Below are 25,041 nucleotides of genomic sequence, written 5' to 3'. Positions count from 1 at the left end.
TAAACACAGCCTGTCTCCTTCTGCATTACTTGAGAATAGCCAATACACAGTAAGACAAGATATTTGAGGATGACAAGTATTTCATGGAAGAAAAACAAAATGGATTCTAAATTATATGAAATTCAGAAAGGATAGACCAGATTAGGAATTTAAACTTCTTAAAATAACAGTAAGAGATTTAGAGTGTAAAAGAAGAAAACAAAAAACAGTACAGAGATATTAAGTCTAAAGAATATAATAGTTGAACTAAAAAACACAACAGATGAGATAGATAATAGAACACATATACCTGAAGGAGCAGCTAGTTGGAAGACCAGATCTCCCAGAAGAAAAAGGAAGAGAAAAAGCACCAGGAAATACAGTTATGAAAGACTAATGTCCACATAAGTGATGCCCCAGAAAAAGGAATAAAAGTGGTGAGAAATTTAGTTCAATAGACAATGAGAGAGAATTTCTTCAGAACAAGATGAAAAAGGTCAGAACGACAGGGTCAGCTCTCAGTATCAAATAGGAGAGAAAGAAAAACCTCAGAGCTAGTAACACTACAGTAAAATTTAAAATATAAAAAGACAAAAGATTTTCAACAGAATGCTTATTACACATTAGATATGCAGTAAGTGTTTATAGAAAGCAAATCAACAAAAACATGAAGACATCATCGAATCTTTATGAGGCAGTTATACCAAATCCAATTCTACAAGAGAAAAAAATAACATTATTAAATAAGTGTTTATGGGAAGAATGGCATAAGGACATTTAAGTCATTTAACTCATTTAACTATTAGTCAAGTGTCCTACATCCCAAGACTATAGTTAAAATTGCTTCTGGCCAAATTAAAGTTTTATCTGTCTGTATATTTCTATTTAGGCTCCTCTTTTGAGGAATACCTAAAACCTCTACTCTCAAGATAGGTCTCAATAAAGACAGATCTTGGCTAGTTTAGGCATGTGCATTTGAAACACAACATACTACCCTTTCCACGTTATCCTTTCAGAACATATAATTAAAAGCCCAAAGGGTTCTAATTTATGTATATGTCCTCCGGGAGTTGTGGAGATGAAGTGGATGAAACAGGCATGGATTTAACTGCCAAACACCTCCAGTTTTCTAGTAATAGTCAAAAAGCCAGAGACTTCTCATAAATACGTTCTCAAAGGAAGGCCTTGTATCTTTTTTCTGCCCATTTTTTTAAGTTATGCCAGAGGCTCATAGAAGTTCTTAACTAGTGGCTTACCTGGTCAATATCAGCATTTCTTGGAAGAAAATAAACAATATTATTAGTGATCTTCCGGGAAAGCCTGAAGATTTCAAAGGTGGACAACAGTTAAGGAACGGTAACAAAAACAGCAGTTAATTTCTGATCAGAGATATGTTCTTATGTCATAACCCAAATGTATTTTGATATGTAACTAAGAGACACACATTTAGATCCTCTAATGGAACCTAAAAGAGAATTAAGTAGCAGATTTTGTAATTCAGATGGGTCAGAGATTGGAAGTTAAGCCTATTCATTCGATTATCCTTATGGAAAGCAGCCAAGAGTCAGAAATACACTTTCTCTTTCTGCCATTTCCTAATCATGAAAATAGAACAGGAAAGCATAATACTACCTCTTTCCAGTAAAGAATAAAGACAAGTAAATCTGGTCGTTGTGGATTACATTCTAAATTTTAATTAGCAATTTAGAAACATGCTTCCTGTTAGAGTCAAACAGATGATTCCTCTGGGGAGGAGAGATAAAGAAAGGGACAAATAATAAAAACTATTCTTTATGAAAGAAGGGTTTGCTTCAGTATCTTGGAAGAGTGACAGGAAACACTTGAAGATGCAAACAGAATTAGCACAAGCCAGTGTAAGCTGAAGAAAAGTTAAGGGATGGTCACCTAGAGTCTATGGACAGGTCTTGAGGAAACTCCCAATTTCCAAGACAATAATTTCAAGCAATTAATATTTCCTAATTCTTGTTTTCTAATGATAAAATTGGACAGTACCCGAAGGAAATATGACTTCACATCTGCCATTCCTCTTGGAAATCAACCACTACTTAATTTTTACATACTGGCTTTTTATGTAAAATAAACTGGAATCCCACTTCACTAATCCCTCTATGAAACACACACAGTCACTCACATGCACACCTTTCTCTCCATAACCACTGTTTGAGTAAACTCTCAGCCTTCCAAAGGATATCCATCAGGAGACATCATGGTCCTGATGTCAAAGGTCTCCGCAGTAGCGTAGTCTGGTCCTCCCCAAGGGGGGCTAAGAAACACAACATCAGCCTTTAAATGTGAAGCCAGCAGGAGGAAATCTCCACAGATGAATTCTATCTTGTCTGCTACTCCATAAACTTCTGCATTATTGCGAGCAAGATCAATCTTCACAGGATCAATATCAACGGCAATCACTAAAAGTGGGAAAAGAAGAGTCAATGACACTGACCTATAGAACAGTTCATCTTCTGAGCAATCTGATTTTTTTCTCGGTCTAAGAACTTTTTTTTCTTAAAGATTTTATTTATTTGACAGAGAGAGACACAGCAAGAGAGGGAACACAAGCAGGGGGAGTGGGAGAGGGAGAAGCGACGTGGGGCTCGATCCCAGGACCCTGGATCATGACCTGAACCAAAGGCAGCTTAACAACTGAGCCACCCAGGCGCCCTGGTATAAGAACTTAAAGACTAAGGAAGTTTGGCACATATACCAGAGATAAAGACCTTAACTAAAAATTTTAATCTAAATTAGAAAGATTCACTTGTGTAGTACCAAGAAAATGTGACTGAAGGACCTGGCTTTCAAAGTTGTGTCACTCAGCTTTTCCAAAGTAAGTAGTGACAGTTGCCACATAGTATCTACTGAGAGTTGAACACATGCTCAGCACTGTGCTCTGAACAGCCTGAGCAGCAAACACTTGGAAAGGTCACTGACTGCATGTCAAGCCTGTAACACTAGGATTTCAGAAACGACCAATTTCCTAAAATGAGATGCAGCCTCCAAAGAAAGACAAATTTGACAACTTCTACAGAAAAGCAAATTAAAACACATTTTGACAAACCCATATAGCCAGCTTATGAAGAAGAAACGTAAAAACATCTGCCGATAATTTTTAATGAGACATCTTAGGAAGAGGGAACCGACAACGTTATGTTTTCATCGAATGGGTTTTCATTTAATTTATTGCAATTTCATAATTAGCAATGCAAACATAAGTTAATTTTAGCTCACTCCTATCTGGCAGTCAATAACTCAAATGCACCTGTATGTGCACCAGTGTGCTGGTGGCAGTATTTTATATTTGGAAGGGCTAAATGGAACCCTGATGCATACACCATGGTTGTCATGGAAACATAGTTGTTTTCTAGAAAATGACGTTTGTTAACTTTTGAGAAATAATGCACTAAATAAATCACTTGAACAATGAATATACGCTCCAATTACATGTTGAAATCATGCGTTTACAATGCTATTTTTTCTGTTCTAAGTAAACTAACATTCGTAAGAGAAAAGATGAAAATGTCCTTTTTAGCTATTCAATCTGCTCCATTTGTAGTACAGAGACAGATGGAAAGATATGCTGACAACACTAGAAACTCAATAGGAAAATGATTTTCAACATCAAATATATTCAGTCAATCCTCCTGTTTTCATCTTTATTTCTCTTACAGGCTGCTTTGTTTTTAGGCCTAACAGAATGTAAACACTCAGTCTATCATGTAAATGAAATGCTGGCAAATGCTGGATGACATTATACAGAACTGCACTGTCCAGTAATGGTAGCCACTAGCCATACGTGGTTATTATCTTTAAACTGATTAAAATGAAATAAAGAATTTAGATCCTCAGTCGCACTGCCACATTTTTTAAAGACTTATTTATTAATTTGAGAGAGAGAGAGTATGCGTGTGCATGCATGAGCTGGGGGAGAGGGAAAGAGAATTCTCAAGCAGATTCTCCACTGAGCGTGGAGCCTGACACAGGGCTCCATCCCAGGACCCCGAGATCATGGCCTGAGCTGAAATCAAGAGTTGGCTGCTTAACCCACTGAACTACCCAGACACCCCCACACTGCCAAATTTCAAATGCCCAAAAGCCACATGTGGCTAGTGGCTATCATACTGGACAGTGCAGATACACATTTCCATCATCACAGAAAATTCTATTGGATAGCAGTAACACTGAAGTACACAGAAAGGGAAAAAAATCTTTAACATCGAAGTGCAAAACTTTGTGGATTCTCTAACCATTCAGTTGAGTACATGCCTAGACAACAACTGGGTCTGGGAGAACATGACAGAAGTAGCCTTCCTTTAGCTTTGGACCCACATTAGATATTTTTCTTTACCAAATGTGTACTAAGCTACAGAAAGCCTTGGCAAGAGACCTATATTCATAGAAATATAAATCTACAATATGGATGGTTTCCATAATATTTTGAAAAAATTTCCAGATCTATTTGCTACTGTATCATAGGGCAGATATTTTAATTGTCATGTTACGATACAATGTCAAAATGAAGACAAATTTGAAAAATTTTGAGGAAAAAATCATTTTCATGCAATAAACACTGATTTGAGCTCACAGGACCGGCTAATTTGGCAAGCGCAGAGAACTTTGAGAGTAAATAATGAATTTGTGGAAAACAGGAAAATAAGTCCTATTCCAGTTATGTGAAGACAACTTTCATTCAGGCTATTAGGAGACCATATAAGGTGAGAAGCGTCATGCCCTAGGGCATGATTTAATAGGGGTTACAGTTCATCAGCATGGGTCTGGGTCTTCAATGTTAAGTTTTCCTTCACCATTTTCTAGCTTCTATATTATGCTTCCAGAATCATACTTTCCTAGTTAATATTAAAAACTTTATATAAATTAATGAGACTTAACTGTAATTCACTGAAATGGAAGCTATTTGTATAATACAAAGATGTTGGGGGAAAAAAGCATCTTCAGAGTATGACTTAACAATTGTTATCTTTGAAAAATCACATATACTACACTTTTAAAAGAATTTAAAAAGAACAGGGATATCAGAAAAAACGGAGTAAAAATCCTGGCTTCATGACTCAGCTATGCCCATTTGGGCAGACCATCCAATTTTATAGTTTTCTTTTCCTTAGGAAATAGCACACATACAACCTGCTTGACATAGTTCCTGGCACATAAATAGTGATAGAGGGTTTCTTTTTCATGATTCCAAAGTCAAACAACCACAAGAATGATCTAATACTTAGAAGATTTCTAGAGTTTTACAATGCACAGCTGAAAGGTATTACAGAGGTTACCAATTTAAAGTCTCCTTTAAATTGAGGTTAAATGATGTCCAAAGTCATAAAGGTGGCAAAGCTGGAACTCCCTGTCCATTCTTCTTCTAAAGAATGGTTTCCCATTTTAAAATTTTTAGTTTTATATAATGTTATAATCTTGGCTTCACCAAGCTGTGTCCGTGTAATCTTGGGCAAGTTATTTCATCTCTTTATTTCCCAGTTTATCTATGAAACGCAGACAGTAAAAGATACACCTCACAAGATCACTGACTAATAAATTAATACATATTAAGCACTTACACCAGTATGTGATACAAAGCGTATGCTTACTATATGCTAGCTATTATTATTTTAAAAATTTGGCATTAAATTACTAATTATATATTAAATCTCGGCAAAGATAGGCTAAAGCAAAATGAAACATTTAGTGAATAAATTAAAAAGAAATTACTTTTCTTCCTTTGATGGCTAATTACCTCTCTTTCCTGTTAAGGCAAACTGAATAGTATTTCCTCCAACTCCACAAAATGCATCTACTACAATGTCACACTTGAAGGACTGGCTCACCCGGCCAGCAATGTGTTCAGCAATCTTCTCAGGAGTAACTGAAAACCAGCCCTCTGTGAAGGGAAGAAGAGTATTTCTGTTAAGATATTCAGTTTCAAGAAGCCAACCCAAGCATAAACATAGCTAACATTACTATATATTATATATACTTAACCAAAACTTAGTTTCTCTTTTTTTCTTTTTTTTAAAAGATTTTATTTATTTGACAGAGAGAGACACAGCAAGAGAGAAAACACAAGCAGGGGGAGTGGGAGAGGGAGAAGCAGGCTTCCCGCTGAGCAGGGAGCCCAAAGTGGGCTCGATCCCAGGACCCTGGGATCATGACCTGAGCTGAACGCAGATGCTTAACGACTGAGCCACCCAGGCGCCCCTCTCTTTTTCAAAAATTATAAATTACTTAGTTTTTAAAAAGTTCCACAAAGCTCATTATACAAAGGAGCAGTACCATTTCCATTCCCAATTTCCACCAAAGCAACCGCCTCAGTTCTTGCCTGATTCTCTTGTAATATACTTCCAATAATTGAATGTAATTTTAGTTTTTCTGTTTGAAGTATTAACTACTGACTATTATGGAAAATGGAAAGTTAGCTATCCAACTGGCCAACTCCCCAAACTCCACTGAGTTTCCTCATTATTTCATTTCTTTTTTTTTTTTTTAAAGATTTTATTTATTTATTTTTTAGAGAGCGAGCAAGATAGAAACAGTATGAGAGGGGAGAGGGTCAGAGGGAGAAGCAGGCTCCCCGCTGAGCCGGGAGCCCGATGTGGGACTCGATCCCAGAACCCTGGGATCATGACCTGAGCTGAAGGCAGACGCTTAACCATCTGAGCCACCCAGGCGCCCCCTCATTATTTCATTTCTAACGGGTAAGCAAACTGACCTCCTTTCCCAATAGGATTAACATTTTTTTCAGAAAGATATTTCTCTGAACAAAATGATACACCAATTTTCCTGTTCCCTTTCCTTACCAAAACTTTAAATGGCTCCTTATTGCTGGAAGAATAAAAATATACACTTCTTTTATAGAATTAAACAGCTTTTATCCAGTCTTATTTCTCCAAACTCCTATGCACTTTCTTCAATACACAACATTTTGTAAATAATTATAAGAGGTCACAGAACCCAAAATTCTAACCCCAGATCAAGCCTCCTAATTTTGACAGTTAATAAAGACCACTGTTTAAGTAGCCCCAATATGAAACTAAGCATCAATTTGTAGAATTGAATTAAGGAAGGTGTTCAAGACATAGCAGGAACACTCACAGAAGAACTTGGTTTCCAGTGTTAATTCATTAGTGTCTTTCTGCACTAGGTATTTCATCATCAGATGTTCTGCTTAATAATCTATTGATTCCTTTTGCTATCTGTCCTAAAATATAGATTTAAGAATAGATTAAACCTGAATGTGAAGTTTTAAAAACACATATATCCAAATTGAGAGATACTGTTGAAAATAACTGGCCACTTTTCTTTGGAAAATGTCAAAGTCATGAAAGACAAAAAGGCTGAGGAACTATTCCAGTTGAAAGGAAACTAAAGAAACATGAAAACTAAATGCAATACACGATCCTATACTGGAAGTAAAAACAAATGCCATAAAAGACATGATTAGGATAACAGATTAAACTAGAGTCTGGACTACAGATGATAATACTGTAGCAATGTTAAATTTATAATTTTACCATTGTTACATAAGGTATCCTTGTTCTTAGAAAATACACACACAAGTATCAAGGGGTAGGAGCAACTCGACCAGAAACACACACAGAATGATAAAGCAAATGTGGCAAAATGTTAAAAATAGCCGAATCTGGGTAAAGGGCATTATGAAAAATTATTACTATTCCTGCCACTTTTCTGTAAGTCTGAAATTATTTCAAAATAGTGTTAAACATTATATATAATTTTTACCTCTGTCCAATTTAATCCCATCATCAAAACGGGAGAAGAGCCTGTATCTCTGGGCCCAGTATTTTGCCAGCTCAGGAACAGCAGCTATCTCAGGAGGCAGACCAATTACCTTTTTGTTCTTGTTTTTTTTCTTCTTCTTCTTCTTTTTACTTTCTGCTAAAATAAAAGAATATAAATACAGATGCTCACTATGAAAAAAGGCAATCATAGATGAATTCATCTAAAGAGTGCAGCCACATTCAGTATTTACAGTTTGGGAATGTACTGCAGACCATGCAGGCAACGGCACCCCAGGAGAAGCGGGAGGGCATACTGCAAACAGCACTAACTTTAGATTAGAGCCTCTATTTTCCTATTTATAAGTTCCCTGAGCTTGGACAGTAACCCAGGCTCTCTAAGATCCAATTTTTAATTCTTCAAAACGAATGAATGAATAATATTTCACCTACTTACTTCACATGATTATTAGGACATATGTAGAGATACTATGTAAGTATAAAAGTTATTACTTCTGTTAGAGAAGACACTGCTTTAGTTGGTCAATTATAGAAATCCAAACATTTCTCTTTCCTTCTTTAAAACAAAATCTTCCAAGGACTGATTAAATCCCTAACTTTCAGCGTGGTCAATCCTCTAAATCCAGATGTGACCTGAAGGTCGTATGGCCTCCAGGAAATTAAAACAGGTCACTGCTTTAATGTTAATAGAAAAGGATCTCATTCATTCAGAGACTGACTTTTTCTTAAACAATTTTTATTAATTTGGTTACTTGGTTTAAGTTCTGAGCAGATTAGAAACAACTTAGAAAGATTGCTGTCACAGCTAAGTATAATGACAAGAATTGGTGTTGGCAAATAAAACTACTACATTTAAATGATCCTCAAGGATAGGACTATGTCTTAATATGGTCATCTGATCATTGCAAAGAGCACAAGGTGTCATCAACAGCAAAATGTACTAAGAGTTTTTTAGGAGAGGGGACACTAACATTTTGAGTGAACAGTTCCTTACTGTCCAAGACCATCATGACACGACATAATGTTAAGCAACCCAAAGTACTAAATGCCAGCACCCCCAGGTCATTCTAACAGCCAACATCTTCCAAATGCCCCTGAAGTGGTGGTATCACCCCAGCTGAGAACTACCAGCACTATGAGGCAAGGTAATTAGGGAAGTAGGAGAGGGCAGGAAAATGGGACTGAGGAATCAGACAACCTGGTATTGAGTCCTAGCTATGCCACCTACTGGCTCTGTGATCTCAGGCAAATTTCTTAGTTTCTCTGAGCTTTACTTTCTGTATTTTTAGAATGAGGATAATCCCACCTACCTCACTGGGTTATTTTATAGATTAAATGAAAATAAGGCACATGAAGGCATTTTAGAAATCTGCAAGTACCGCATGAACATCAGTTGTACATGACAATAAAAAAATTTAAAACTACCTTAAGTATGCTTTTTAGAAAGGCAAAGAAGTATATGATACACAGAACACAGCTCTACACACACACACATATACATACACACAGAAAAAAAAATTAAGATTCAAATGAGGTATTTTCCTCAATACTAAATTAAGAAAAGAGACCATCACAATATAATTGTTTCATTAGGGCAAGTCTGAAATCATTCATCAATAAAAATGAATACATATCAAATGAAAATTTCTAACCCATAAAAGCCTCAATGTTCCACTGAGTACAATTATAACAGAACATTTACTGTAGAATACATTCAAACAGTGCAAAAAGGGCATAAAGTTGAAATGTGACTCTGTTCTCCATTCATTACAGGCAACTACTATAAATACCTTATGTCAGTGTACCATCCAAACAATAACTACCACTACCAACAACCATACCACAAAAGCCAAAGGGAAAAAAAAAAGAATTATCAAAAGGAAAACCAGGGCAATGCCAAATTTCAAGAGGGCTAAAAGGGACCGCCAGTCACTTTTAGCCCAGGGAAGAGGGTAGTGGCAGAGACCAATACTTAATGGCATAGACAGAGGTACTCAGTTTTCTCATGTGTTTGGCCTTTTGTTTTGTCATGCTTGCTCAGCCAAGAATGTAGTGTTCTGGTGCCAAAACATAACCACTAGCATATTTACACTTGCTGTGCCTTCTCTCTACTGAAAAATAAACAGCAGTGAATCCTTAGGTATAGATGATTCATAAGTGAAAACTAGGGAAGCACATTATCTAAACTCATTAGCAAGTTGAAGCATACTTAGTCTTACCTTCAGTTTCCACCTGAAGAGAATCTGGTGTAATCTGAGTAACACCATCTTCCTTATCTGTAATAGCTACTACTGTGCTGTCTCCTTCATTTTTTTTTGTTTCAAGTTCATCAGCTGAAGACATGGCATGACACTTTTCAGGCTCTGGATTACTTGTCTCCAGTGGGTCATCACCTTTTTTAACAGACATTTCTTGTTCCTCTGAATCACTGCTTGTGCAGGTGTCTTGCACATTGTCATGAGAAACTGACTCCTGTTGTGCTTCCTCCTCCATTGGTTCATTAATCCATTTTAGGAATTTTTCTACCTGAAATTTTAAGTCGTCACAAGCATGAATGAATTCCAAATTACATAGAATATTCCCACCTGTTTTACCATTTGGACTTCACTGAGAAGCTGTTGTAATTATTAGCTCTAATAAGTACACTGTATCATACAAGCTAATTATACATAAGTAATTCTAACTACACTTTCGTATCTGGACATATCATGATCTTATTAAAAATTTCTTTAAAAGGAAGAAAGTATCAGATTAAACACATGACAATGAACTTCCTATAATCAATTAACACTAAGAGGATAAAGCTCAACTGTCCCAGTAGCTTTCCATAAAAGGCTTCTAACAATATAACCATACAGTAGTGTGATATTACCATTACAAATGTACCTACTAATTGTTGAGTCATTATTATTAGCTTTTCAAATTATACAGACCTTTCTTCAATGGCCCAGGCTATGTTTAACTGTACTCAGCATCAAAGATAAACTCTAAAAAGATCTAGTGCCCATCTATCTGTAAGAAAAAGAGTGCTATCTTAGAATGCAAGCTACCCTTTAACGGGGCAGTAGGCCAGTAAAATGATTCCTAAAAACTGGATTTCTTAGAAACGTTAACAAGGTGTTAACAGATAATATGTACTTCCTTGCAAACTTTTGTAACAAGAATATTCTTCATAACAGATCTTCGTGACCTTTCTGAGTTAGGAAAATTCGAAGATGAGCATAGACAACAACCCAGAATCTTCAAAGGGACTGTACCTATACATCAGTCGGATATCTAATGATACAACAGCCATATTTCTTTTCTCCTTGGCAATACTTAGCAGTTATGTTTCTGCTATTTGTCTACAGATGGATGTATGGGGACTATCACATCCAACATGTAATAAGTTCTATAAGACTGATTGGTCTGATATTGGGAAATGTGTTCCAGATATAACCAGGGCCACTAAAATATTAAAATATCACCAGCAGCCAACCCATCCGAAATATAACAAAAATAAAGCCAGCTATAAATCTGTAGCATGTTTTGGAAGAATGCTGAAGTTGGGAAGGATAATGTATCCTAAGGGTAAAACAAAGTCATCACAGGGTCTGAGATTTTGTTTTGTTGACTGAAGGAGCTGCTGGAGAGGTAATTGATACAAAGGTTTTGCTCACTAGAAGGTGTTTTTGTTTTTTTCTCCTGTAATGGATAAGCATCACTCATCAAATCAAGCAAAAATACTTCTAATTACCTTTGTTTTTCAGGTGCTTGGACAGCAGGTATAGCAGAGTCCAAGAGAGGGGACATGAATATTCCAGTTAGCAGTGTAAATCACTAAATTAGCATGAGACTATTAGGATGAACTGGTTAGTGCAACGTTTGATTGATCACCTCTAGATGACCTCAAAATTAAAGCTTACAATAAATGCTGGACCAGAAATTGACTTCCAGGATCCTACTTAGCCTGAGGCAGATGAGAAATTCTGTTACTATGTATACGAAGCAATTTTATCCATTCATCTTTCCAGACACTGATACTAGCTTTCAAAACATCCCCTTTTCGTATTACTACCAACTTATTCTATTTCAAATTTGGTTCACATGATATATGCCTTTAGGAAGCAAGGGGAAGACAATTTTAGGTACCCTTATATCTGGTAGAAACAGGATTTCCACTTGAAAAAAATTTTAGGGAGTCAAGCTTACAAAATGAAATTTTATCTATAAATAAAGAACAAAATTTATACATACCTTAGTCAAAGTTTTGCTTTTTTTGAACGTTTTTTCTGATTCTTCAGTAAAGAAAATGTGTTTGTTTTTCATACTTATTTGTCTTCTCATGTCCAGGAACTTTGACTTATACTTCACATTCTTCTGTAGGTATCTGACCTGCCGATGACTGAAATTTGAAATTCCTCCGTATCTGTGACCAAACCAAAGGAAGTTGACTCAAACCTTAAGTTCTATGAGTTTGTTTTCTTATATGAAAAGAGAATAAAACTGACAATTTTCACTATTTTTCTACTAGCAGCCACCATTTTAATTTTATTTTTCTAAATTATAACAATTATGAAATAAAGTTTGAATGTAGAGGAGTTTAAGGTCTTGGTTATATGCTAATTTCCAAGTAAATGTGAAACACCAGTTGGGGATATCAACATACCTTATATGTAACAGAAAGCAGATGTTAAAATGTAATAAAGAAATAGCAGAAAAATATAACCCCACTGCACGTTAGGGAAATATAATCTTTTCTCATGGTGAGATGATACCAAAGTGCTTTAATACATATTTGGGTACATTTGAATTATTTTATTTATTTTATCTTTTAAATTTTTACTTAAATTCTAGTTAGTTAACATACAGTGCAATATTGGTTTCAGGAGTAGAATTCAGTGATTCATCACTTACATATAACCCCCAGTGCTCATCACAGATGCCCTCCTTAATATCTGTCACCCATCTAGTCCATTCCCCACCCACCTCTCTCCATCAACCCTCAGTTTGTTCTCTATCATTAAGCGTCTCTTATGGTTTGTTTCTCTCTTTTTTATTCTTCATCTTCCCATATGTCCATCTGTTTTGTTTCTTAAATTCCACATATGAGTGAAGTCATATGGTATTTGTCTTTCTCTGACTGACTTATTTTGCTTAGCATAATACACTCTTAGCTCCATTCACGTCATGGCAAATGGCAAGATTTCATTCTTTTGGATGACTGAGTAATATCCCATTGTATATATGTACCACATCTTTATCCATTCATCAGTCGATGGACATTTGGGCTCTCTCCATAGTTTGGCTATTGTTGATATGAATTATTTTAAAAGTGGTCACTATTTTTTTAACCTAAATTCATCTGAGCTTAAACCCCTATTATCAAAATAATTAGAGAATATCTGCTGATCTAACCATCTGAATTTTTCTAGTCCTAAATCATATAGATGTGCTACAAAGACTTCTTTGACCATTATCGAGCCTCATTTAAGTACCTCTTCCACAGTCCCCCAGACTATTAGAAACTTAAAGTGTAATACACAATTTAGCACTTATAAACTCCTGAACAGTTGAGTGTTAAATGTCAGGTGTTATCTTCTAGCCATATTATAAACCTTTATAAAAAGTCAATTTTATGCCTTTCTTTTTTTTTTAAAAAAGATTTATTTATTTTATAGACAGAGCACGCTCACACAGTGGGAAGGGGCAGAGGGAGAGGGAGAGACTTTAGCAGGCTCCGTGCTGAACATGGAGCCCTGCCCCACTACCCTGAGATCATGACTTGAGCTGAAACAAAGAGTTGGACCTTCAATCGACTTTGCCACCCAAGCACCCCAATTTTATCTTTTTTTTTAAAGATTTTATTTATTTATTTGACAGAGAGAGAGACAGCTAGAGAGGGAACACAAGCAGGGGGAGTGGGAGAGGGAGAAGCAGGCTTCCCACTGAGCAGGGAGCCCGATGCGGGGTTCGATCCCAGGACCCTGGGATCATGACCCGAGCCGAAGGCAGACGCTTAACGACTGAGCCACCCAGGCGCCCCCCCAATTTTATCCTTTTTAAGTAGAATTGGGAATCCTAAATAGAAGAAAAATTAAATCCCAGGTAACAGAATAAATCTCCACAAATGTATACTAGCAAGAGCCACCCAAGTAATTTCTCAATAAAATTATATGTAGGTAGAAATAAATTCTGCCAGAAATTTAAACATGGCAATATTGGGAAAATATTTTATATTACTTATCTTTAGGATCTTTAGTTTTAAATGCTTGTATGAGCTGCAACTGCCTTCAAGTACCATAAGGAAGAGATAACTGATAGTTTAAAATATATTCATAGTATTATAATTATGAGCATGTATTTCTGAACTAATTTGGATTCAATTTATAAGTCAATTTTGAGATCTATGCCCTTTTCTTGCTGACTTCATAATACATAGGTATCAGTTAAAATTTCACAACTAACAAAATAAGTCTCACGCCTTAGAAACATCAAAGACCTTAATCTTGGTTTAAATCACTGGTGCAAGCTGACATAAATGGTTAAGACTTTAGTGTGCCTTAACTACTCAGTTTAGTCTTCATGCTATATGCAATAGACCCTTCAGTTTTCTTATATATAATTTAGTTTTCTTATATTTTCTTCAGTTTCAGATTTCCTATAAATCTCAGATTTAAATGCTTGGGCATTTAATCCCAGAGAAAACTTATACTTTCTGTATACAAATGTTCATAGCAGTTTTATTTGTAATAGCAAAATATCACACACAATCCAAATGTCCTATTGCATAGATGAATGGTTAAAACTGTGATATATCCATACAGTGAATACTATTCAGCAGTAAGTAGGAATGAACTATTGGTAAATGCAAAACCTTGTGGGGAACCTCAAGGGCATATGCCTAGATCTTAGGAACAACCTAGAAGTACATACAGGGTGGTCAATTAAACACACAAGGACTAGATAAATGTGCATGTACTGATAAGTCAGGATGTTCATGGTACATTGTTGAGGGAAAAAAAAAGCAAGCTGCAGAACATGTATAATATGATTCTATTTTTGTGTTTTATAAAAAGGGAGTAAGCTGTTTATATGTACATAAGCATAAAAACACATGAGTAAATTAGGAAGGACATATGCCAAACACTGTCTACCTCTGAGGAATGATTTAAAAGACTAGAAGGTGTTTGGTTTTTTTCTCCTATAATGGATAAGCATCACTCATCAAACCAAATAAAAATACTTCTAATTACCTTTGTTTTTCAGGCGCTTGGACAGCAGGTATAGCAGAGTCCAAGAGAGGGGACATGAATATTCCAGTTAGCAGTGTAAATCACTAAATTAGCATGAGACTATTAGGATGAACTGGTTAGTGCAACATTTGATCACCTCTAGATGACCTCAAAATTAAAGCTTACAATAAATGCTGGACCAGAAATTGACTTCCAGGATCCTACTTAGCCTGAGGCTGAGTAACGCTTTATTACTTCTGTTTTGAGTTTTAATGTTTTCATAACGAAAAAGAAAAAAGGCTCCTGCAGATTTGAACTTTTCATGACATGCTCCCTTTACATATCAGATGTATACAAAGGTAGACATGTGAGATGCAAGGTGAAAAAGGGAACCATGCTTAGAAAAGAGCTTGGCCTGAATCCTCGATGTGATCCTCACCAAGTCATACCTCTGTGGGCTGCAGCTGCTTTATCCATGAAATTGTAATAATGATATTAGATTGCTATGAAGTACAACTGAGTTAACAACACATCAATATATCAAACGTGCAGTAATCTTTCTATGAGAGGTTAGTGTTTTAACTGTAATATCTCAAATTCTATCAAATCTATAACCATCATTAGCTATTTGAATATCAGAGAACTTGAAGATATCTGAAGTGTTAATGATTTCAGGAAGACAACAGTATTTCCGTTATATTTATATATAATTACTTTTGTCCTGAGCCATGCTTGAATCCTAGAAGGGAACCATTGTCATCAAAGTCTGAATCTGGGTTTTCATCAATGTCCAGTTCGTGGCTAAACAAATAAACAAGAGGTAAACAGCGATAAGCCAGAGCCCACCAGTGCAGGCAAATATCAAAAGATACATATAGTCAACCTATACACACTTTCCTATTGCAACAGTCAACCACAGCTCCCAGATCCAGGAAGACAGGAAAGAGTAGTTTAATCAGATTTTCCAAATATGATAAAGTACCCAGCAGTGTCTGGAACACAGCAATAAGTACTCAAATCCCAATTATCTCTGTTCTTGAACATGGCACTAATACAGACCCCTCCATTCGCCTTTGGAAAAACACCTGTAAAAACTGCAGCCTTAAACTAATCTCCTAGAGTGGTATTTTTAGTTTTCCTTAAAAATGAAGACAGAAGCATTTGAGAAGTATCAAAGCAACCAAAAAAATTACAAAAATATATATATATCAAGAAGAATAAGGTTGTGATACAAGTGATAATAAGTAACCCATGATCATCGATCTATTAGGGATGCCTTCTAGTGATCCCTACTACCTGGTGACAGTACCAAGTAAGAGAAAAAGGTGAGAAATAATTCTTACAAATTAAGTTAAGGTCACTGAACATTTACGGTGGACTTACTAGGTTCCAGAAATGTAACCTAGTCTCTGCCTCCAGGAACTAAAGGAGGAATTAACCAGCACTGTATACCAGGTAGAAGGAACACAATGGAGGCATGCTTTTATGTATATACTAAGTTACTGAGCCTCCAAAGCTTATATATTGTTTTTTTAGAAGCTGTATGGAACATAAAAGTCTTATGTGGAACACTTCATATCCTGTCAAAGAAATAAAATGTTACTAGCTAACATCTGAGTTCTGCAATGTCCATCCTTTTCTTGTATTTTACGGAATTAGCATTTAACCATATCCTACCTATATTACTTGCTACTTGTTTAATTTTACTATCAACAGTATACTAGCACTGCTTCCAGAAGAGTTGGTCTGGGTGTTAGACTTGGAACTGCCATTGTTTTGCTATGTAACTCTGGGCATAGCACTTAATAGAACTTCCTTGAGAGAAACCATATCAACTTATCTATTAGTTAAAAGCTGTCATCCATTGATAGCTACCGTCAGATATATTACATGCTAGTTTTTGTCTTCCCAATGAGCTCATAAAAAAAGCAGCAGTTCCATTTTAGAAACAAGAAACTGTGGCAGAGTAAGAGTTGGGATTTGCTGGGTGTTCAAAGATGCAGCGTCTTACTAGCATGTCTTGTCTTTTCTCCTCACAGGATTAACAGTACTGCAATATAACAAGCATTTAAAGCCACTCCCTCACAGACACAAATGTTCATGCTACCACACCGTGGAGAGAGGTAATATGCAACTTGCCTCCTCTTGAGTTTGCTTGGCTTACGTTCAGGTGGATCTTCTTCACTCTCATCTCCATCAATACTGTTGGGATGTGGTCTTTCTTTGATTGTGTTTGCTTCTGAAGAGTCCTGTGAATCTAAAGAGGCAGAGATATTGCAGTGGATTTCCCCTTTAGCTTAACAACTCTTCTGCCTTTTGTAAAGGCCATCAAAATATTTTTTTTTTTTTAAAGATTTTATTTATTTATTTTGACAGAGAGAGACAGCGAGAGGGAACACAAGCAGGGGGAGTGGGAGAGGGAGAAGCAGGCTCCCCGCGGAGCAGGGAGCCCGATGTGGGGCTCGATCCCAGGACCCTGGGATCATGACCTGAGCCGAAGGCAGCCGCTTAACCGACCGAGCCACCCAGGCGCCCCAAAATATTTTTGTTACTTTCCTGCAATGAACTGTACATGCACATCAGGCACAGTAACAGACCACATCTACCTATTTTGTGTATCTACACTCAGAGTCTGAGCATAAAAAACCTATAGCTATGTCTATCAAAATTTAAAAGTTTAAAGTTTAACTACTTAAAAGTTTTAAGTTTAACTACTTAAAAAGCAAACTAAAACTACTTTTTCCTCATAGCTGTCCAAATCTACACAAAGTAATCCACAGTTACCTTTGTGATAGCTGAACAGTTATCACATTTTGATGGAAATTTAATTAATTAATTTGAGGGAGAGAAAGAATCTCAAGCAGACTCTGCTGAGCATACAGTCTGTCATGGGGCTCTATCTCATGACCCTGAGATCATGATCTGAGCCGAAATCAAGAGTCTCATGCTTAACTGAGTGAGCCACTCACGCACCCCACATTTTGATGGAATTTTAACTTAAATCACTCTGAAGACAGCATAATGCATTGATTAAAAATGATTTCTCCTTATTAAGAAGTAAATACATTTAGTTATCTCTAATATAGCTCTTAAATTAAAAGTAATAGCAAGGTAAGCTCCACCATTTAGAAAGAATATTTTTAACTTGTGGTAGCTCCAACTGAGCTTCAGCTTCAGACTGGCACAAGGTGAGTGGGTGGGACTGGAAATGGGAGAACTGTCTGCAGTGTAGACAGTGAGAGGCTTTGATTGTGTGGACGCAGACTATGTCAGGAGAACACCCAACTACAAACAGAAGAAAACATACTTACAAAGAAATGCAATATATACCTGTGTGTGTGTTAAAAGATTTTATTTATTTATTTGAGAGCAAGAGAGACTAAGAGAGCATGAGTGGGGGGACGGGCAGAGGGAGAGGGAGAAGCAGTCTTCCCGCTGAGGAGGGAGCCCAATTTGGGACTTGATCCTAGCACCTTGGGATCATGACCTCAGCCGAAGGCAGACACAACCTACTGAGCCACCCAAGCACCTCTATACCTTGTGTTTTGATCTCAAGGCAGGATCTGAAATAAATTAAAACCCAGAATTCTCAGATTTATCCTGATGGCACTCACCCTGGGACTAATTAAAGAAATGGACAATCTATACATATAAGTCAGGAAATAGGCAACAGATGGCACAGACTATGAGGTTTTTACTATGTCTGACAAAGGGAAAAATAGGAAGATAAGGGAGGATGATCAAAGGAATAACATGAAGGAGTAAGACAAGGGAAAATACATTGGGCAGTATACATATTTCAGGTTTTATGGTCAAAATCAGCATAGAAAGTAATCAGGAAAGTATAGAAGAGTATCAAAAGACCAATGTAAAATAATCACATTATTTACAAAAATAGGAAAATAACACTAAAATAGAAAGGAATGAGAATACCTAAGCAAGCTCCATAGGAAGAGCACAGAGATAAAAGAAATTAAAAAATAGGTAGAGCCCTTCAGTAACTCTCTAAAGGAAACTCTCAGCTAGATGAAGATCAGCAATCTGAGGAGCAAAGCAAATCCAATTGTTAAATAAAACGCCAAAACCTTTTACTTCATATAGGAACGAGGCTGAGAAGAAAGTCCTATATTATAAACCAGACTTTTCTAGCACCAAACATCAAGGATGCCAAGAAGACATCTTAGTGGCCTTCTGGAAATTCAGAAGTTATAAAAATGTTCTCCTCTCTCATTTTCCTGGTGCCATCAGTTAGAATCCTCCTTCCCAGAAAGAGCATTCTTACCAACCTCTGACTTTTCTTAAAACACCTCTCACTGGCTTTCTTCAGTCCTTTCTTTAGTTCTTTAGACACCAGTTTGCATGATAGGTTTTGTTTTGTTTTAAATCACTTAGGCTAGAGTCAACCAAGTTCCTTATCCTGAAGTCAATCCTTCCAGTTATAAATTAATACCATGCCCTGTTGAGATTCCCTACAGAGCAAGACTTCATTTGTTCTGAAATAAATTCCAGTATGACTTACAATCAGATTTGTCTGATGTCCACTGTGTACACTGAACCATTCTCTAATACGCCTCCTATAAATTCATTTGCTCCACAGAAACTTGGAAATTCCACACTCTATTAAATTTCTCAAGGGAGTTCCAAGTTTTAATTCACTGGCCACCTAGGTACAAGTGGAAGGAATGATACTTTTGAGAACCCTTAACAAATATTCTTTTTATTTACATGAAAAGGTAATAAACAACTTGTGATATATGGATTAAATCATATGATACTATAAAATGTAGTTAGCATTGTGTAACCCTACCATAAAGGATAGGTGTTAATTATTTTGATCAGTGGGTTAATCTTCCCAACTGTTATTTAATAGGATAAATCTTGGCCAATCTTACCCTGAGCTGGTTGGTTTGTGCTTCTGTTCCCAGACAAGCTGCTGTCCTTGGTTCCTCCATTACATGGTTCACTCTGGCCAGAAGCAGGGCATTCTCTGCTGCTGCTGACTTCACTTAGCCACTGACGTCCATCACAACTTACTGAAGAATCTAACTGGCTCTGTTCCACTTCCTCTGAATTCAAACTTATATTACTAATTCCACCAAGGATTTCATTATGCTCTTTATCACTTGAACTAGAGCTTTCACTATCAATTGTAACAGATGGAGATGGAGAAGACATTAAGTCTGCTTTCATGCAATTCTCATCTTTCTCATTGTCAACTTCTATTTTAGACCCACAAGTATCTGGTTCACAGGTTTGTGAGGGCTCAAAAGTCCAACCCTGAGCTTCCCAATACTGAAATTGTTCCAAATAATCCCAATAAAGTTGACTATAATGTTGTTCCCATTCCTCCTTTGTATCAGGACTGTTCCAAGGTTCAGAACATAGTATCTGATCTGAATGTTTTTCTTGCCAGCTTTGCCATAATAGTCCTCCACCATATTCATTCCAATACTTTTCCCATTTTTCTGTGATTTCTAGCTTTGGAGATAATGTATTTTCAACAGGAAGATTTTCAGTTTCAATGTCTTTTTTGGTTTGAAGTTTATATGTTTTGGTGCTCTCATACTGTTCAACTGAAGATGGATCATCTGAAGCCAAAATGTCATCTTCTTCATATTCTTGTCTCCAAGATTCTCTCATAATTTCATCTAAGTACTTCTTTTGATGTTTTTTCTTTTTCTTTTTTCTTTTAACTTTATTTCTAGTATTCATAGACACCTACATAAGATAAATAACTTGAATATAAAATGCATCTCATAAACTGTAATAGAAAGAGAATCCAAGTCTATTTTAAACATTAAATTAAATAATATACCGTCAAACCCCCATCCTGGCTTTTTAGTTATACAAACAAGTTAATCTTACTATTTATGTTTCCAGGAGGAGGAAAAATCATACATGAATGTATATTAAAACTTGCAGTTTTAACTAATTTATAAATATGTTTAAAAAGAGATGGAATGCTCTAGTTTATGAATATAAAAAAAATTCTTTGTGGTATCTTAAGAAGAAAACTAAGAAAAAGAAATATAAATAACTTACCTCAAAATTCTTATGTGCAGATATCCCACCAAACTGAAGTGGTAGTCCCATACTTCTCATGAGTTCAGCTTCAGAATCAAGTTCACTTTCATCTAGGCCTAAGCCTTTACTGTCATGTGACTCTGCAGTGCCGCCCTCCTCCTCTTCTGTAGCTTGGTCTCCTACAGACAGCATTTGTTAGCTTCATTTTATGTAGATGCAGGTTTTTTTCAAAGGTTTATTTACTTGAGAGAGAGAGAAAGAGCGTGCACGTATACACGCAAGCCCACATGAAGGGCAGAGGAAGAGGGAGAGAGGCAGACTCCCCTCTGAGCAGAGAGCCCAACATAGGACTCAATCCCAGGATCCTGAGATCATGACCCGAGCCAAAATCAAGAGCTGGACGCTCAACCAACTGAGCCACCCAGGCGCCCCTCATACTCATTTTAAAGAGGAACCGAGACCCAGAGTTATGCAAATGTTATGATTATTAAGGGGTAATATACACTAATAAAAAACAGCCAATTAAGAATCAGGAGACAACTTCTAGTCTGGCTCTGCCTGCCACCAGCTGCCCATTCAACTTACACTTACTGAGCATCTCCTCTGTGCTGTGCACTGTGCAAAGCACTGAGGATATAAGAGGGAACATGGCAGAATAACCACAGGGAAAACACCTACATTGACATTCCTTATATGCAGTAAACTAGATCTAGTAAACTAGATCAGTGAATTTATTTTTTTTTTTAAAGATTTTATTTATTTATTTTACAGAGAGAGACACAGCGAGAGAGGGAACACAAGCAGGGGGAGTGGGAGAGGGAGAAGCAGGCTTCCCGCGGAGCAGGGAGCCCGATGTGAGGCTTGATCCCAGGACCCTGGGATCATGACCTGAGCTGAAGGCAGTCGCTTAACGACTGAGCCACCCAGGTGCCCCATAGATCAGTGAATTTAAAATGATGATTTGTGGAGTTTATTTTAGGAGCTAGTAATAAGAGAGGTGAAAAGTATGTCTTTAGGCCCTTCATGGATATTTCAATCACAACTGGGATTTATAGTCTGTGACTGTGAGCGAGAAATGATTTAATGAAAGCTATTAAAAGTCTGAAATCCTCTGAACTGGAAGATCCTTTCAAACTCCCTGATTCTCCCAGAAAACCTGTTTTATTATAACAAAACAAGTTTAGCTTTATATTAATATGGTTATATAAAAGTGTATCACACCATTAATTGGACAAATGCCATTCAAATGCTCTATTAACCATTTAAAATGTGAGATAAATATCACTTTATACATTAGCATACTCAATTAGGGCTGAGCTACACTCCAGCTAAATGATCGTAGACAATAGAAGAGTTAATCTTACAAAGTAAAAATGGAGACTGTAAAGAAGAGGAATCTTCTGTGTATAAATTCTACTAAAAGAAATTGGGAAAAAGATATCTACCTAAATAATAAAGGGGACTCCACTCACCATTCCATTCAATGAACTTATGAAAGTTCAGGAGGGAGCAAATAGGAAAAACAAATGTGCTTTTATGTTCCTTTCATGGTATGCATATTTTATGTTCAGTAGGAGCTTGGTGTCTAAAGAAACCTTATTTGTACATTACATTGAAATACAAACTAAACACTTCATTCAGTGATCCACTAAAGAAACGTGATTTGTTCCATCATTGTGAGAGTTAAAGGATTTTTAAGGGTAACATGATGCGCTTTACTTGTGCTGACTTTAGCCTAGAACTCACGCTAGTTTTCCCTGTATTTAGAGAAACAAGATCTGTGTGGAAAGAACAAATGGGGTCACTGAGGGAAGTCTAAGAGAGAGCAAGACGGTTTTCAGGTAAGTAGGTGAGACTCAAAATACATAACAAATTCAATTTGTTACTTGGGAAAGTTAACCCAGATTGTGCCTTCTTTACTTCAAGCAGAAGACTATGGATGTTCACCTGGCATTTATCCTGAATAATTTATCTATACAACCGTTAAAGTATCTAAACAAGGAGGTCATTAGACTGAGGTGGCTTGAAGGCCTTCGTTGTCTATGTAAGCAAACCAAACACCTAAGCCAGAATCAAAGCACTCAAATCTAAGAAAATAACAGCTAAGAACAACTAATCACAAACAGCTAACTAGGCTTCCCCAAATGAGGTCATTGCTTAAGGCAGAGCCAATCAATAATTTCCTTGCTTTGCTTCTACATCTTCTCTATAAAAACCCCTCCCCTAACTCCTGTCCTGGAGTGGTGCTCCTATCTAGGGAGCTGGTACTGCCCGAGTTGCACAGTTATAAGCTCAAATAAACTCTTGAAAATTTTAATGTGCCTCTGTTTATCTTCCAACACAATAAAATTTTGCTGAAAAAACCTTATGTTCTCTACTTTTCAAAGCTTCAAATTTTAGCTTGCTCTTATCTAATGGCAACAGCTCAGGAAGGAATGCTACATAGAGCAAAAGAGGCTACCTCAAGTCCATACAGGAGCTAGCTACAGAAAAAGAAAAGATCTGCTTTGACAGGGGTTCTAGAACCACGTTATAATAAAAAATAAGGACTGTCGATGATTACTGGTTGTCATTTATATTTTATGCCAACAAATTAATATAGTATTATAACAAATTATATTTAAAATCAATACACTATTACTTTGAGCACAAAAAGGGCCATATTGTTTTCTACTGTATTACCTGCATTGTCGCCATTGCCTTTGACATAGTAGCCTTTTAATCCCAAATTGCACAATTTTCGATCTCTACAAAGCAAATTAAACAGTCAATATTGAAATAAATTAAATTATAAACTTGAGAAAAAAACACGTTTGAGGCAGCACAGATTAATTAAAAAGGTTAAGGAACAGAAAAGCAATTTGCTAATATATTTTCCTCATCTGTAATATACAGGTAATAATACATATCTCGTGAAATTGTTATAAGAATAGTATTTGTAAAGTATTTAATATATATCACATGGGAAGCATTTATAACTGTAACTACTAATTATTTTTTTTTTTTTTTTTTTTTTTTATTTAAAAGATTTTATTTATTTATTTGACAGAGAGAGACACAGCGAGAGCAGGAACAAGCAGGGGGAGTGGGAGAGGGAGAAGCAGGCTTCCCGCGGAGCAGGGAGCCCGATGCGGGGCTCGATCCCAGGACCCTGGGATCATGACCCGAGCCGAAGGCAGACGCTTAACGACTGAGCCACCCAGGCGCCCCTGTAACTACTAATTATTAAAATTAAATGGTAGTTCTGGTTTGGGGGAAGAAGCAATCTTATAATACATGAACAATGAAGTGTTCTCTAAATTTGCTGTACAAAGTAAGCAGAAAAATGGAAAGATTTATCTTACATATATATAAATCCACATGCAGACCCTACTCCATTTGCAAATAGGCCAAGTTATCATTGCCTAGTAGACAAGCTATTCATGGTCCAAGCAAAGGCTGTTTTGGGGACTAACCCCAAAGTTCTTATTTAAATATTTTATCAAACTCAAACATAAAACAATCCAGCATCAACAATTTTAAATTTTATCTACCTACCAACCTACCTACCTAGGTAAGCTCTAAGCCCAACATGGGCATTGAACTTAAGACCCCGAGATGGAGAGTCGTATGCTCCACCAACGGAGCCAGACAGCCATCCCAGTCTCAACAATTTTTAAAAAAACAGTGAATGATTAAACTTTTCTTTACATATCTACTTCTAAATTTTTTCTCTATCTGCTAGGATGGGAAATTATCTAACCCAAATAAACTTAACAGAACACTTAAAAAAATAAAATTTTGCTATTATCTTTCTACCGTTAAATTCAGCTATAATAAACTCCATCACAAGTGCCATAATAAGGCTATCTTTAAGTATTAGCTAATACTGTTTTTCTAATGGGGCCACAATAAATTCAACAAAATAAAATTCTTGTATACTTGATATATTTCACTATCCTCCTGTTTATTTTTGATACTTTATAAAATATAAAGTAGGTGATGACTCATAGCAGGACAGCAAACAAGCCAGTGGATGAAGTGCAAATGTGCTTTGGCAGCAT

At 36.4% G+C, this 25,041-nt stretch overlaps 1 protein-coding gene across 2 annotated transcripts in view; it reads right to left on the bottom strand.

Annotated features, from left to right (window-relative positions):
* The window catches only part of TGS1 (trimethylguanosine synthase 1), a 39,270-nt gene that overhangs the window by 10,230 nt on the left and 3,999 nt on the right, over positions 1-25,041 (bottom strand). Inside the window, exons 2-12 of one of the 2 annotated variants that reach the window (XM_044914212.1) lie at positions 23,681-23,745; positions 21,017-21,177; positions 19,867-20,692; positions 17,114-17,231; positions 15,689-15,775; positions 11,997-12,168; positions 9,980-10,286; positions 7,744-7,899; positions 5,741-5,884; positions 2,192-2,408; positions 1,236-1,314 (exon numbers count right to left, since the gene is read on the bottom strand). In XM_044914212.1, the coding sequence (XP_044770147.1) occupies positions 1,236-1,314; positions 2,192-2,408; positions 5,741-5,884; positions 7,744-7,899; positions 9,980-10,286; positions 11,997-12,168; positions 15,689-15,775; positions 17,114-17,231; positions 19,867-20,692; positions 21,017-21,177; positions 23,681-23,745 (2,332 nt within the window). The remainder of the gene's footprint in view (positions 1-1,235; positions 1,315-2,191; positions 2,409-5,740; positions 5,885-7,743; positions 7,900-9,979; positions 10,287-11,996; positions 12,169-15,688; positions 15,776-17,113; positions 17,232-19,866; positions 20,693-21,016; positions 21,178-23,680; positions 23,746-25,041) is intronic. The other variant, XM_044914213.1, reaches the window with a different exon arrangement.

This window comes from Neomonachus schauinslandi, chromosome 4 (assembly GCF_002201575.2).
Source record: "Neomonachus schauinslandi chromosome 4, ASM220157v2, whole genome shotgun sequence".
NCBI lineage: Eukaryota > Metazoa > Chordata > Mammalia > Carnivora > Phocidae > Neomonachus > Neomonachus schauinslandi.
The sequence above is the reverse complement of the archived record's forward strand: the minus strand, read 5'-3'. Positions and strand labels throughout refer to the sequence as shown.